The sequence below is a fragment of the Ascaphus truei genome, chromosome 8, assembly GCF_040206685.1.
Source record: "Ascaphus truei isolate aAscTru1 chromosome 8, aAscTru1.hap1, whole genome shotgun sequence".
Taxonomy (NCBI): Eukaryota; Metazoa; Chordata; class Amphibia; order Anura; family Ascaphidae; genus Ascaphus; species Ascaphus truei.
In genome coordinates this window covers 43,401,823-43,416,121 of record NC_134490.1, presented here as the reverse complement: position 1 = coordinate 43,416,121, position 14,299 = coordinate 43,401,823, and the positions used below count along the sequence as shown (strand labels likewise).

At 37.9% G+C, this 14,299-nt stretch overlaps 1 protein-coding gene across 10 annotated transcripts in view; it reads left to right on the top strand.

Moving 5' to 3' along the window:
• The window catches only part of SAFB (scaffold attachment factor B), a 41,645-nt gene that overhangs the window by 20,457 nt on the left and 6,889 nt on the right, over positions 1-14,299 (top strand). For all 10 annotated transcript variants that reach the window (XM_075611715.1, XM_075611719.1, XM_075611718.1 and 7 more), the window contains 8 exons: positions 1,429-1,529; positions 3,192-3,341; positions 4,873-4,979; positions 6,904-7,025; positions 7,832-7,923; positions 8,607-8,743; positions 12,818-13,108; positions 14,074-14,214. In XM_075611715.1, the coding sequence (XP_075467830.1) occupies positions 1,429-1,529; positions 3,192-3,341; positions 4,873-4,979; positions 6,904-7,025; positions 7,832-7,923; positions 8,607-8,743; positions 12,818-13,108; positions 14,074-14,214 (1,141 nt within the window). The remainder of the gene's footprint in view (positions 1-1,428; positions 1,530-3,191; positions 3,342-4,872; positions 4,980-6,903; positions 7,026-7,831; positions 7,924-8,606; positions 8,744-12,817; positions 13,109-14,073; positions 14,215-14,299) is intronic.

Sequence of the window (14,299 nt, the reverse complement as noted above, 5' to 3'; positions counted from 1 at the left end):
TGACGTAACATTTATAGATTTAAAGTGGCAATCTGCCGCATATAGAAATATATACATAGATATAGGTGGTGTGTGTGTGTGTGTGTGTGTGTGTGTGTGTGTGTGTGTGTGTGTGTGTGTGTGTGTGTGTGTGTCTAGATATATCTATTTCTCTATAATTTTAAACCTCACTGAACTAGTTGGTCCCTTGATCTCTGGGAACCTTTGGTTCCCAAGAAATTTTGTAGTTTTGTTTTCTTTGTGGCAGTATTGATACAATAGAACAAATATGGCGGCCGGGTCACCATTAAAGGCGCAACATCTCCCGATGATTTAGACCACGTTATTTGGTTTTCGCAGTTCCGTGATCAAAAAAAAAGTTGGTGGTCGGAAGACTACAGATCAGCTCTGGGCATCCCCCTGATTAAAGGAAGCTAGGGAGGGGGACTGCTGCCGTAGCATATTTACAAAATATGTACATAGTAACCTTTAACCTAATTTAACCTTTGTTTTTATATATTTTAACAAGTGGTTTTGAACCTCCTTTTTTTTTTTTTGGTTCATTAACTATAACTATATTGTGAAATTCTGCGGAACCTCAACCCAATCTAATAGTGTTCTAAGATCGGATACATTGTACAAGTTTCTGTATTTGGTACAATTTTCAAATTACCTGAAAATTGCAGGCAACCCTTATGCCTACGGAACCCCTGTTGAGAAATACTGATTGAAATCAAGATTTTCATCTTTTTCTACTGCTTAAATCATTAGTTTCAGGAGAGGCTGTACTTTTAACCATAAAAACCTGAACTAGAAGCACCAACATGTTGTATGGGTTATGTAATAAAAACCCAGAAACGTTAAAAGTGTGTATATATATATATATATATATATATATATATTTTTTTTTTTTTTTAATATTCTTATACTTGCCTAAAATAAACAGATGCTTTGAAATATTTTTTTCAATATTAACCCAACCGTTCATGATAATACTGTATACTGTTGGAAGCTATGTGCTTACAGGTAGATTGTCAATTGCCAATATTTTTTTTGTAGGTGGCAAACATATGTAGAGCCCGTATCTAATGAGAATAAACTTGATGTACAACAAATAACCATTTTTGTATAGGACACAAGTTACATTTGTATACTTTAACATTGATTGCCCTTTCTAATGAAACAAATGACGTTAATAATTTTTATTTATAAGTATATGTGTATATATAGTTACATAGTAGATGAGGTTGAAAAAGACATATGTTTATCAAGTTCAACCTATGCAAAATTGAGACAAATGTGTATGTATAGCCACTGAAAAATAGATGTGAAAATATTGGAACTGAATAATAAACATCTCCATGCATTTTTCTTTCCGACTATAAGCAAACACACACGCTGAAATGTATCGGTGATATCTCCAGATAACTTGGCTTTCATTTAAACTAGGTCATATTGATGGCAGTTTAGGGAAAAATCTGTGGGTAAGTGGACTTTCCTCCACAACGAGAGCGACAGATTTGAAGAATCTATTCAGCAAATATGGAAAGGTAATTGTGTGTGTCAGGATGAATTCCGTTATCAAATTGTTTAAATGCCACCATGGTGGTTTAAAATATAAATTATCTCTGATCATTTTCTTTAACATGGATGCATAGAAATTGTCAGCAGAAAAGGACTACTCTGTTTTTAGCGTAGCAAAAAGAGAATAGTGTAAGAATGAGTCGCTGCCACAGAGGGCTACATTTAAAAAAAAAATAAGTATGCTTCAAAGTCTCCAATGCTTTGGAGTGATCTCCCCCTGTTTTTACTCTAATACACTGAATTTTCTGACATGTTGACTCACCATTAATACAACAATAAAGATTAGAAATTCTCGTGAGAGGGGCAAGTTATGTTGGAGCCACATAAAAAATATCTAAGGTATTTATGTGAATTTGTCATGTTCTTCCCTGACTTACTGTCTCCATTAAAACTACCTCTATTAATATAAACATTAATCACTGGGGTTTTCTGAACAGTTAATTAGTTGCCCATCTCTAGGGAGTACTGCATTAAATGACTATTGAACTTGATGTACAAAAGGTAAACACAGGTGCCATTTTACTATTATGTTGCTAAACAATTACAACCACCATTAATTGGTCGTCACTATGCAATGTTACTTTTGGAGACTTGCATAAATAAGCATAAGGTAAAACATTGCAACTTAAGCAGTTATGTGGGTTGACGTAAATAACCTTTAAGTTTTTTTTTTTAAGTTTAGGAAAGACCCAAGTGCCATAAAGCTGTTCATATGGCTACATGCTTTCTTGGAATTAATTTCAGAAAAGTCTGAATGAGCACCAATAATTTCAGATAACATGCAATCTTGTTTCATGATTTAGAATATATACAATGTTCTGTATGCCTATGCGATCGGGAGAAGTGTAGATTTGCCACAGGGAGTCCTTCATACATTTAATAGTTTGTATGGATCAACGGACATTTCACAGGTCTCCATGTGTACATGAAATTATTCCGAATGGTTTACTCTAATATCAGTTTGTTCATCATTTGCAAAGTTACGTAGTAGATAAGGTTGAAACAAGCCACATGTCCAAGTTCAACCTATGCTAACTTGAGACGACAGATACGTTGGATCAATATATTGTAAATACAAATATAGAATAGAGGAAGGCAAACAATAACCCCAGTGACATATAAGCCAATGATCATTCATAAGGGGAAAAATAAATTCCTTCCTGACACCAAATATTGGCAAACAGATTTCTCCCTGGATCAACATCCTTGCCACGTTTACTTATTTGGCATATCTCTGTATACCTTTCCTTTCTAAAAAGATGTCCAACCTTTTTTTTTAACTTTTTTTTTAAACATAACTATTGTATCTGCCATCACAGTCTCCATGGATAATGAAGTCCACATTTTTACTGTCCTTACTGTAAAGAACCCTTTCCTTTGTTGCTGGTAAACTCATTTCCTCCAGCCTTAAGGTATGATCCTGTGTCCCATGGGTTGCATAGTTCTTTTGAAAGCTCCTTGGATTGTCCCCGAATATATTTGTTTTTATTTATCAAATCCCCTCTTGGATACACTTTTTTTTTTTCCCTCTAATGTAAACAAATCTAATTTAGCTAGCCTCTCATCATAAGTCAGATTTTCCATAGCAATTTGGAATGTGTATTTATGGGTTTTTCTTTTTCTTGAAGGTGGTTGGTGCAAAGGTAGTGACCAATGCTCGTAGTCCTGGAGCACGCTGTTATGGATTTGTTACGATGTCCTCATCTGAGGATGCAACAAAATGCATTAGTCACCTTCACAGGACAGAACTACATGGCAGGATGATTTCAGTTGAGAAAGTAAGTGTTTAAATACCATTTTAGTGGTTTTAAGATCATTTTCTATAACAGATGCCTGGAAATTGGCAGCAAATAACGACTAATTTGTCCGTTCAATCTGCCTACTTAATATGCTATGAAAGCCCAGACATTTTCAATCAAATAAGCTTTATTGGCATGACGAAAGAACATTTCCGTATTACCAATGTATGAATAAGAGGGGGTACATTTATTACACAGTACATGAATAACGGGGTAGGGTATAACCAGGATCTCTCTATCTCTCTCTCTCTCTCATATCGGAAAGGAGTTGTATAATGTGGGCAGCTTAAACTGTAATGAGTTTTTAGAAAGTTCTAGGGAAACATCCATGTTTAAAATAAATACAACGCTACAGTCTATGTGCTCATCTGAATGCCATTACCCAGAAATAAATGCCTGTCTGCAATTTAAAGCAGCAAAGCATGTGAAGTCTTATGTGGCTTTTTTTTAAGTAAAAAGTTCTGTGGTATTAGATAATGTTGCTTTTGTATTAATTTTATTCCATTCTTAATACCATTTTTAATGAGTTTTAAAAGGTCTTGATTTCTATAGTCGGTTTTAGCCACCCTCCCAAGCTGTGCAAGATCTTTGCAACACTTTCCTGTTTGTGACAATTTGTTGCCAATATTCCCAGCAGTGTGAGCTGAAAATTAACAAAAGATAATGTTACCATTGTAATATAAGGATACATTGTAGCTCCTGCGTTATACTGACTTCAGCAGCCATTATGTTGGTAACACCACAAGGATTTTTACAGATTTAGAACAAGAGCACCATACAATTGCCAGCTTGGGTAAGAATGTAGAATTATACATTGCCACATGCTTTACATATAGAAAGGATAAAAAATGGGGAAATGCAGTATTGCTGCTTTAGAGACATGAAAATTAAGGCAATAAATTCGATTTTACAGACTTCTGGAAGACATGCCCTCGTGATGGAGGATTTTTTGTATTCAACATTTATTGTAAATTTGTTACTTTATATAATCTGACCAAAATACATCAAACATTGTATACACAACATTGTAGTCTGCCCGTGAAATCGCCTATACATTGTATAATGCAGTCCTCAATAGAACAATAGAGTAATTCAATATAAAGTAAAAAAATATAGAATAAGAAAAACAAAGAATAATCAAAGGTCAGCATTCAACAGTTTTAATTTTACAGAGGTAGTGATCGACTTTAACGATATACCATTCTTTCATTATCTTATCTGCTTAATTTCATGCTTGCCCTTTTTGGTGAAGAGGGGCTTTAGCATTAAAGCCCATAACCTTCTATCCAAAAACAGTTCCTAAGCACTTCCATCATACTTGATAAGGAGCCCATATTTTGTAGTATTTTGGTACTTGATACTTAAGAGCATGTCAGCTTCTCCGCTATTCAAATGAATTCCACTCTCCCACCGAATGATAATTTTGACTATATATTTTTTTTTCTTTCCCGAAATAACATTATTGCTTCTAAAATGCACTTTTTAAAAATATATATGTGTTTTTTGCTAGGCAAAGAATGAACCTGCTGGAAAGAAACCTGACAAGAAAGATGAGCCAAAGAAAGAAAAGCCATCCAGCAGTGAGAGACGTCAATCAACAGATGCCAAGTCAGAAAAGTAAGAGCTGTATTTAAAATTTCCTTTTGCCATAAAATGAACACTTGGGTGGGCTCAAAGTTACTAAATGGTTCTACGCCCTAACACATTAAACCCCATTTAACTTGTGCCTCTGTGAGTTTCTTAGCTCTTCAAGTCCCCCTATTATCAAATCACAAGCTAAGGCGCACACACACTTGTATGTATCTCTTTATTTATATAGCACCATTAATGTACATAGCGCTTCACAGCAGTAATACACGTGACCATCAATAACAAATAATACAAATAACACACAATGGGAAAAAGTGCTTCAGATATAAAAGTAACATTTAGGAAAAGGAGTCCATGCTCCCAAGCGCTTACAATCTAATTGGTTGGTAGGAAGAATGTACAGAGCAGTAGGAGGGCGTTCTGGTAAGTGCGTCTGCAAGTGGCCAAAGATTATGTATGAGGTGTAAAGTATCAGCCATGGAGCTACTCATATGGTTCCTTAATCTGGTGTGTTTTTACGGTGGGTCTTAAAGGTGGATAGAGAGGGTGCTAGTCGGATATTGAAGGGAAGGGCATTCCAGATGTGTGGGGCAGTGTGTGAGAGGTTTAAGGCGGGAGAGGGCTTTAGATACAAAAAGGGGGTAGAGAGAAGACCTCCTTGAGCAGAACACAATAGTCGGGATGGTGCATAGCGAGAAATTAGGGCTGAGATGTAAGGAGGAGCAGAAGAGTGTAAAGTTTAAAAATGAGGAGAATCAAGTGTGTGATATGGGATTTTATAGGCAGCCAGAAGGATTTCAGTAGGGGAGACGCTGAGACAGATTTAGGAAAGAGCATAGTGATTCTGGCAGCAGTGTTTAGGCTACATTGTAGGGGAGGCAGGAAGGCCAGGCAGCAGGAGGTTACAGTAATGGAGACGGGAGAGAATGAGGGCCTGTGTCAGTTTTAGCATTTGGGCAACAGAGGAAAGGTCGTATCTTTTTAATATTGCGGCGGAAAAAAATGACAGGTTTTTGCTACCTTTTGAATGAGAGAGTAGAGTGTGACCCCTAGGCAGCGTGCTTGTGTCACTGGGTGAATGATGGAAGTACTAACAGTAATGTGGATGGAGGTAGGTTTGACAGGAAATATGAGGAGCTCTGTTTTTGACATGTTAAGTTTAATATTGGAATGTATCAAATTCTGCATCTAGGACCATCACTTTTTCGTTAAATAAATCAAATCGATTTGCTTGACTGGACTTGTATACTCCTCTGACTAGATAAAATGCATTAAATGTAATGAACAAAATCAACAATTTTCTTGCATTTGGAGCAGTTGCATGACACACTTATTTTTGTGGTCCGTCTTAGTACACTTTTTTAGAGTGTTAACTCTTAAGGGTTAATCAGTGATTCTAATAATCGTAGAGCTGTGATTATGCAACATTTTTTTTTTATTACAGCAGGGCCCCGCTTCTCGGCGATCCGCTGATACGGCGGCACCGAGATGGGGGCCGCCATGTTGAATTTGAATTCGCGAATGGGCGGGTGCGCGCATGCGCAAGACCGCAGGTCGCACATGCGCAGAACGGTGAAAATGCCGGTTTGCGCATGCGCAGCAGTGAAAATCGCCGGATCAGCTTTCCGGCAATTTTCACTATACGGCGGGCTTCTGGAACGGAACCCGCCGTATACCCTGGGCCCTGCTGTACCATAATGTTATGGCTCATTTCTTCTCACACTGAACAACTATTGGTCAAATCTTATCTAACAGTCGGGAAGATAGATGTGGATTATCAAGATCAAGAAGCCATTAGAAATACCTACTTCAGGTTTCGTAAAGAAGACTGCTGGTTTTAGTCATGTGTAGTGTTTGGGATTCCACAGGAACAAACCTGACCTATACAAAAAATAAAATTGATGTACCATTGTATATGCATACTTATGTATTCCTTTGTGTGTGTGTGTAGTTCAACACCAAGCAAGAAGGATGAAGTGACTGATAAAGATGATGCTACGAAAACAGATAAGGGAAAAGACAAAGAGGAGCAGGCACCTGGGACATCTGATCGGTCAAGAAGTAGCAAATCTGGTAAACTAAAGCATTCCTTGATGCATGGGAAGGGTAAAAAATACAAAAAGATGGAGAGACTCGCTCTAACTGATATGGAGGGTGCTACCTATGATTGAGCTTACACAGAAGCTGAATTGATAATTCAGGTAGGGAGAGAGTAATCCTTTTTAAACAGGTACATAATCATTTCTATCATCCTACACATTAAACTGAGATAACCACACCTATGACAGACATCAAACCATCCCTTCTAGTGATTGACACACCTGATACCTTTTTATAAATACACAGTATCGGTGAGGTGTACTACTAACTGTGATTAACATGGAAGGGTACCTCGAACTTTAATGCCATTGACCCACTTGGGAACATGAATTTACTCCTAAGGCACTCTGGTTCCTGTTGGTACAATCCTCTCCGGGGAAAACAAAATTGAGGTTTTAATCTCCCTTCTCACGTGAGCCAATAGGAAGCCGCAACATTAATTAAGACTTCCTTTTGGCCATCGTGACTCACTGGTTTTAAACCTCAAAGTATTGACATCACCCTCTCTGGTAAATATCAGGGTATCCGTGGAGCTGAAATGAAAGCGCTTCAGCTGCAGGGGCCATTGATTCGTACCTCTACATTAAAAGAAAAGAGGGTGGGGGCAAGGTGGGCCTACTGCTGATGGGGTAAGCTGCTGAAAGTGTTATGTAAAGTAATTTTATATGACCATGTAAAACCCTGTATTGCTATCTAGTTGTTACAACACCTGTTATTTTAAAATAAGCAAACTAATTTCTTTGATTTGATGTAACTTTTTTTTTTCTTTTTCTTTTTAGGGAGTAGAGGAACTGAAAGAATTGTTGTAATGGATAAATCTAAGGGGGAACCTGTCATTAGTGTAAAAACGTCATCCAACTCAAAGGAAAGGGTAAGAATTGTTTTTGTTTGTCTATAGATAAACCTTTTATTATAGTTCGTAAACAGTCACTGTTGATCAGTGTCCTTTAAAATAGCGAATAAAATATGACATTTGTAGTAAGTAATAAATGGTTATTGATCCTATGTTGAAAAACTTGACATTTTTATACAGGAGTATCCATAGATTTTTTTTTTATTTGCTGTGTGCTGATTTTGTACATGTAACAAAGCGTATACGGGTAACGTCATGGTCTATGAAGTGGTTCAAATCCCAGTATCCACATACAATTAGATTGTAAGATTTATGGTGTCTGCGTGTGCTGGTTAATGCTTTACTGGGTGAGAGATGCTACCTTTGTTCTCAGGCACCAACATTAATTAAGCATAATTGGACACGATCTCGCCAGTAATATTTTGGTTGCATCCACTCCTGGCATTGAATACCCCACTATAAAGTCAAGATTGCTTCATTGTAGTAGTGATCAGTACATTAACCAGCACACACAATCTGATGATCCTAAATCTGAGAGGTTTTTGTTTAATGGTCTTAGTCACTGTCCTTGCTGCAAACAGTTGCGAATTTGATAGCGGCATACACATTTTCTAGAATGACAGATAATTGTGATTTTTAAAATAAAAATAAAATATATATAAAAATATATACTTATACAGTGTATTTTTTTTTTTTTAAAGAGTTCCAAAAGTCAGGAGCGTAAATCTGAGAGTAAAGAAAAGAAAGACATGTTGTCCTTCGATAAAATTAAAGAGCAGCGAGAGCGTGAACGTCAGAGGCAAAGAGAGCGAGAGATAAGAGAAATGGAAAGAGCAAGGTAAGCCGTGATTTATTTATTTTAAGTAATAATACAGCTCATTTTATGGTACTTTTTCCAGATTATGGAAAACAGAAATTAGAAAGGGAAGGGGGGCATGGAATATAACATTGTTGTCATCACTGTCTGGAACATAAGCCACGCACGCATGAAGGATATTATGGTAAACTCTGTGTAACTAGGATTTTAAGAAAAAGTCTGGGAAAGGCAGGGGGGAATGGGTGGGGGCAGTAAGGTGGTGGGTAAACACCCATGAGAGGGTAAGAGATGGGGTAAATTACAAGACCAGGTAGTGGGGGAAGTTGGGGGGGGGTTGGGATAACAAAGTAAAATTTAAAAGTAATAGTTCATAGTCTTCGTTGGTTTAGCTTCCAGCTTGCTCTCCATACGATGGTCACATCTTTTGGGTCACTGTACACAGACATTACAATTAGTTAAATCGCGTACACAGTTGAAATACATATTAAAAAAAAATCTTAAATCCTCAGGTATGACTAAAACACGCCAGCCAGGGTGCCGCTGTTTGGTCAAATTTTCACGTGGTGTCTACCATATATGCCTTAAGTGTCTCCATAGGTAATACTTTCCAAATCATCATCTTAGCTTGTGTTACGATTGGTGCATTGGGGGTTTGCTATTGTGGGCATTTACACATTTTGTTGCAATAGAAATTAGATGGGTTTTTGGGTGTGCCTATCTGTGTTTTTGGTACCGGTCTACCCAGTGTACCGACCATGAGTCACGCAGTGTTCGTACCCCAGTCATTTGGGATAGCATGTGAAAATCTGATTAACATAATCTAGAGTTTGGGGCCAGACAACCAAATATGTGTAATGGAGGCTGTTTAGCCACAACCTCGCCAACAAAGCAGGAAGCGGGTCGGAAACATTGTATGCAGTTTGGTTGGGGTAAATTACCACCTATAAAGCAACTTTTAGTATTTTTTCTTTGTGGTCACACACATTGAGGATTATGCAGATGTCGTTGAAATGTCAGCCCAGTCATCCAAGTCAAAAACCTTTCCCAGTTCTCGTTCCCATTTTACCATATATTTGTCTTTTGATTCCTCCTGTATGTGAACTAGTAGTGTATAGACTGGAGATAATATTGGATGCTTCCAAAGCGTTCTCATGTAATGATTCAAATGGTTTAAGATTGACCAACGTAATTTTACTGTTAACGTGTCTTAATTGGAAGATGTTTCTAATTAAGCGGGGTAGTTTTGCCTCCCTGGGTGATATACATAGTTACATAGTAGATGAGGTTGAAAAAAGACCTACGTACATCAAGTTCAACCTATGCTAAATTTAGATGACATACTTTTATCTTATCTGTAGTTCTTGATTCGGAGGAAGACGACTAAACCACATTGACATATTATCCAATGATATCTCATAAGGGGAAAAATAAATTCCTTCCTGACTCCAAAAATTGTCAATCAGATTACTCCCTGGATCAACATCCAACGCATGTTTACTTATTTGGTATATCTCTGTATACCTTTCCTTTCTAAAAAGATGTACAGCCTTTTTTGAACAAATCTATTGCATCTCCCATTGGTAATGAGTTCCACATTTTAACTGCCCTTCCTGTGAAGAACCCTTTCCTTTGCTGGTGAAATCTCCTTTCCTCCAACCTTAAGGGATGCCCCCGAGTCCTTTGTACTGCCCTTGGGATGAATAGTTCTTTTCAAAGCTCCTTGTTCTGTCCCCGACTATATTTGTATATAGTTATCATATCCCGTCTTAGGCCGCGGTCCCAGTCTCCACTGTAGCGCGTGCCAACCGCGGTCTGGGGGTAGACATAGGAGATTGCGACAGGGGCATGGCTGGGGTTTTGCAGGGGCGTAGCCACCCCTCCATCGCTAGTTGTAAATACAATGTTAGTACAATGTTAGTGTCTTTTCAAAAACTCGTCATATAGCGCGGATGCCAAATCCGTGCTAAAGTACATAGTGGGCCCAGCCCCATTGAGGGGCGGTACTTGTTCATGCGGCGTGCGCTGTAGAACATACTGGGGACATAGCCTTAGATGCCTGTTTTCTAATGTAAACAAATCTAATTTAGCTAGCCTCTCCTCATATCCATCACCTTTATTAATTTGGTGCACTTTCTCTTTTTCCATAATGTCTTCTATGGAGTTGTACTCCATATTCAAGGTGTGGTCTTACTAGTGTTTTTTTTATAAAGGTGCATAATTATGTTTACTTCCCGTCCATCCATTGCCGTTTAATGCAAGATATGATCTTGTTTGCCTTTTTTGCTACTGCATAACTTTGGGCACTATTGCTAAGCCTGCTGTTTACAAGCACTCCTAAATCCCTACCCATCAAGTATTCTCCTAATTTATCCCCATTTAATTTGTAAATCTCCTGTTTATTCTTTTTACCCAAATGCATAACCTTACATCTACCATTTACCTGTCCAAATTTACAGTCCATCCAGGTCCTTCTCAAATTACAGCCTGCTCTGATTCTACTACCTTACACAATTTAGTGTCATCAGCAAAGATGTTGACTTTGCGTTCTCTGCCAACCTCATGATCATTAATAAACAAGTTAAAAAGCAGGGGTCCCAGTACCGATAACTGAGGTACTCCACTCACGACCTTAGCCCAACCTGAAAAAGTTACTGTTATGACAACTGTCTATCCTCCAACCAATTTGCCTTATTTTGTACACTAACCTCGTGTGGAACCGTATCAAACGCTGTTGCAAAATCTAAGTAGACCACATCAACTGCATTACCCTGGTCTAAATTCCTACTTACGACCTCAAAGAAACTAATAAGGTTAGTTTGGCACAACCTATCCTTCATAAATCCATGCTGGCTATTACTAATAATTTTGTTTTCCGTTAGATATTCCTGAATATTATCTATCCTTACTAAGCCTTCAAGTAGCTTCCCCACTATTAATGTCGGGCTTACAGGTCTGTAATTCCCTGGTTGTGACCTAGCTTATTTTTTTAAATATAGGCACCACATCTGCTTTACGCCAATCTTGTGGTACTGAGCCTGTTGAAATGGAGTCCTTGAATATTAAATGTAATGGTTTGGCTATGATTGAACTTGGCTCCTTAAGAACTCTTGGATTATGCCATTGGGGCCAGGTGCCTTATTTACTTTAATTTTATCAATCCGCCTATGAACTTCTTCCTTGGTTAACCAACTGTTCGTTAATATATATGTCCCAATTGGAGCAGGTTTGCTCCTTTCCATATCTTAATCTTTCAACCCCGGAGAAAGGACATGGTTTTATAGTTTCGTGGTGATCGGGGGAGGACACTGCTGAGACACCCCCATTATTATCCAACAAAATACAATGATTTGATGTCTGTTTTTTGTTCCTTGCTCTTTTGGAGGACCATAAAATATCCTGTAGTTTACCATGCCTGAGTTTCAGCTTCCATATCCACGCAACACACTATGTCTTCGTCTAGGTACCTATAAATCAGTTGACCTAATTGGGCCACCTTTATAATATTGAAGTATCTTAGGTACCTCTAGTCCACCTCCTTCCCTGGGGCGCTGCAACAATGTTTCATTGACACTTGGTTGGCAGTGGTTATAAATTACATTTCATAGAGGCCCTCTGCATTAAAGTCTAGATTTATTATTTTGTTTAGTTAACTCCCGCCCCCAGGAGAACGTAATGAAATGTATGACCGCAACAAATGAAACAAAACAGAGTATCATGAAGATAAAATAACACACAAGTTTTAATTTAAAATGTTTACCAACACTAAGAGCACTTTAAAAAAACAAAACAAAAAAAAAGACAACTGCCTTTGGATGATGTTTTATATTTATTTACATGTTAAACGTATCACAGCTATTGGTTTGCTTTTGGCCCTATGCAGTTATGGTGCTTTTAAATGTAAGCTCCAAAAATAACTTAAACTCAAGCAATAATTGTGTTCAATACTTTGATTTAACTCGGTCTAACCATTACGATTAGTTTGTGTAATGTTTGTTATACTATTTCCGAAACACGGGCACCAACATTCTCTAATCTTATAACAAGCTAAATTGTGACATCTGGATCTCTCCTATTAATGTATCTCAAATGAAACAGAGAACGAGACAGGAGAGAAAGGGAACGAGTCCTCATCATACGCGAAAGGGAAGAAAGAGAGAGACTTCGCAGGGAGCGTGCGAGACTTGAGTTTGAAAGAGATCGACTTGACAGAGAACGGATGGAGAGGGAGAACCTAGAAAGAGAGCGAATGCGCATAGAGGACGAGAGGAGGAGAGAACAGGATCGCATTCAGAGGGAGAGAGAGGAACTGCGACGCCAGCAAGGGCGGCTACGTTATGAACAAGATCGCAGATCTAACATAAGAAGACAATATGATGCTGATGGAAGGTACGACTAATGCTTATACGTATTCAGGCTTTGTTTTTTAACACTATTTTAACAAAGTTCTCAATTTGTATGCAATTAGGGAAACAAAACACAATATAGTGGAAGGGGTGGGACGCAGGGAGGCGGCATCAATGGGAATCTTTCCAAATAAGATGACAACATAGTCACAATATATAGAATATATTGTAAAACTGTCTTTAGGCTTCAAACAATACGTTTTTAGGATTTCACAGCAATAATGTTTCCAATTCTTGAAACTTGGACATAGTATTGCTAATGTAGCTAGCTAGACACCTTCCTATTTCCATCACTAATGGGATTTGATTAGGAATATTCGCAATTGACTGAGGGTTAATTTGTTTCCAGAATCGATCGGCAGTTTAGGTAATTTGTTTTCAATAAAGGTAAAGTGCAGCTTGGGCTGCCTCTTTACACCCTGCACTGTTCGTGGTCCTTGAGGACTGGAGTTGGGAACCTCTGTTTTAAAGGGACTCGTGTTAATCCATTAAAGAAACAAATCTGGTTGCAAGAAAACAGGACCAATATGGCTACTAGATTTTGCAGTTTAGTATTCATATTCATGTTATTGAAATGTGACTTGACACAAAAGCCGTTGTTTCAACTGTTGATGCTTTATGAAAGCTTGTAGCTTTATGAAACTTGTAGGCCTATAATTAGGCAGCCTTTGTAAATAATTTAGAAAATGCTAAAAATTGCATAACATTACCATTTCTGAACCGTATTTTAGACTAAAAAAAACCTGCATCTACTCGGGCTATGAAGCCTTAAGAGCTTAATATTTTATTATATTTGAGGCAAAGCGCATATAAGAAATTTTGATGAACCTTCATGCAATAGTGAGTGTCACAATAGCCGTGAATTATAAACCTGTTCATATGATGTGAAATTGGAAAAAATTACCATGGTTTATTTTGTAGTAATATCTCATTTGTTTTTGTCAATAGGAGAGATGATTCTTACTGGCCCGAGGCAAAGCGAATAGCTTTGGATGATCGATACCGTGATTTAAGCAGATCAGATCGCTTTCATGATTTTGACCACCGGGATCGTGGCCGATACCCAGATCGTTCTTTACATATGGAGAGGTCAGTAGAAGGATTTTCTTTTGCACGGGATTGCCAAGTTGGTTACTTCTGGTTCGTCAGCAGTCTCATTTTACCATTGGGCCAT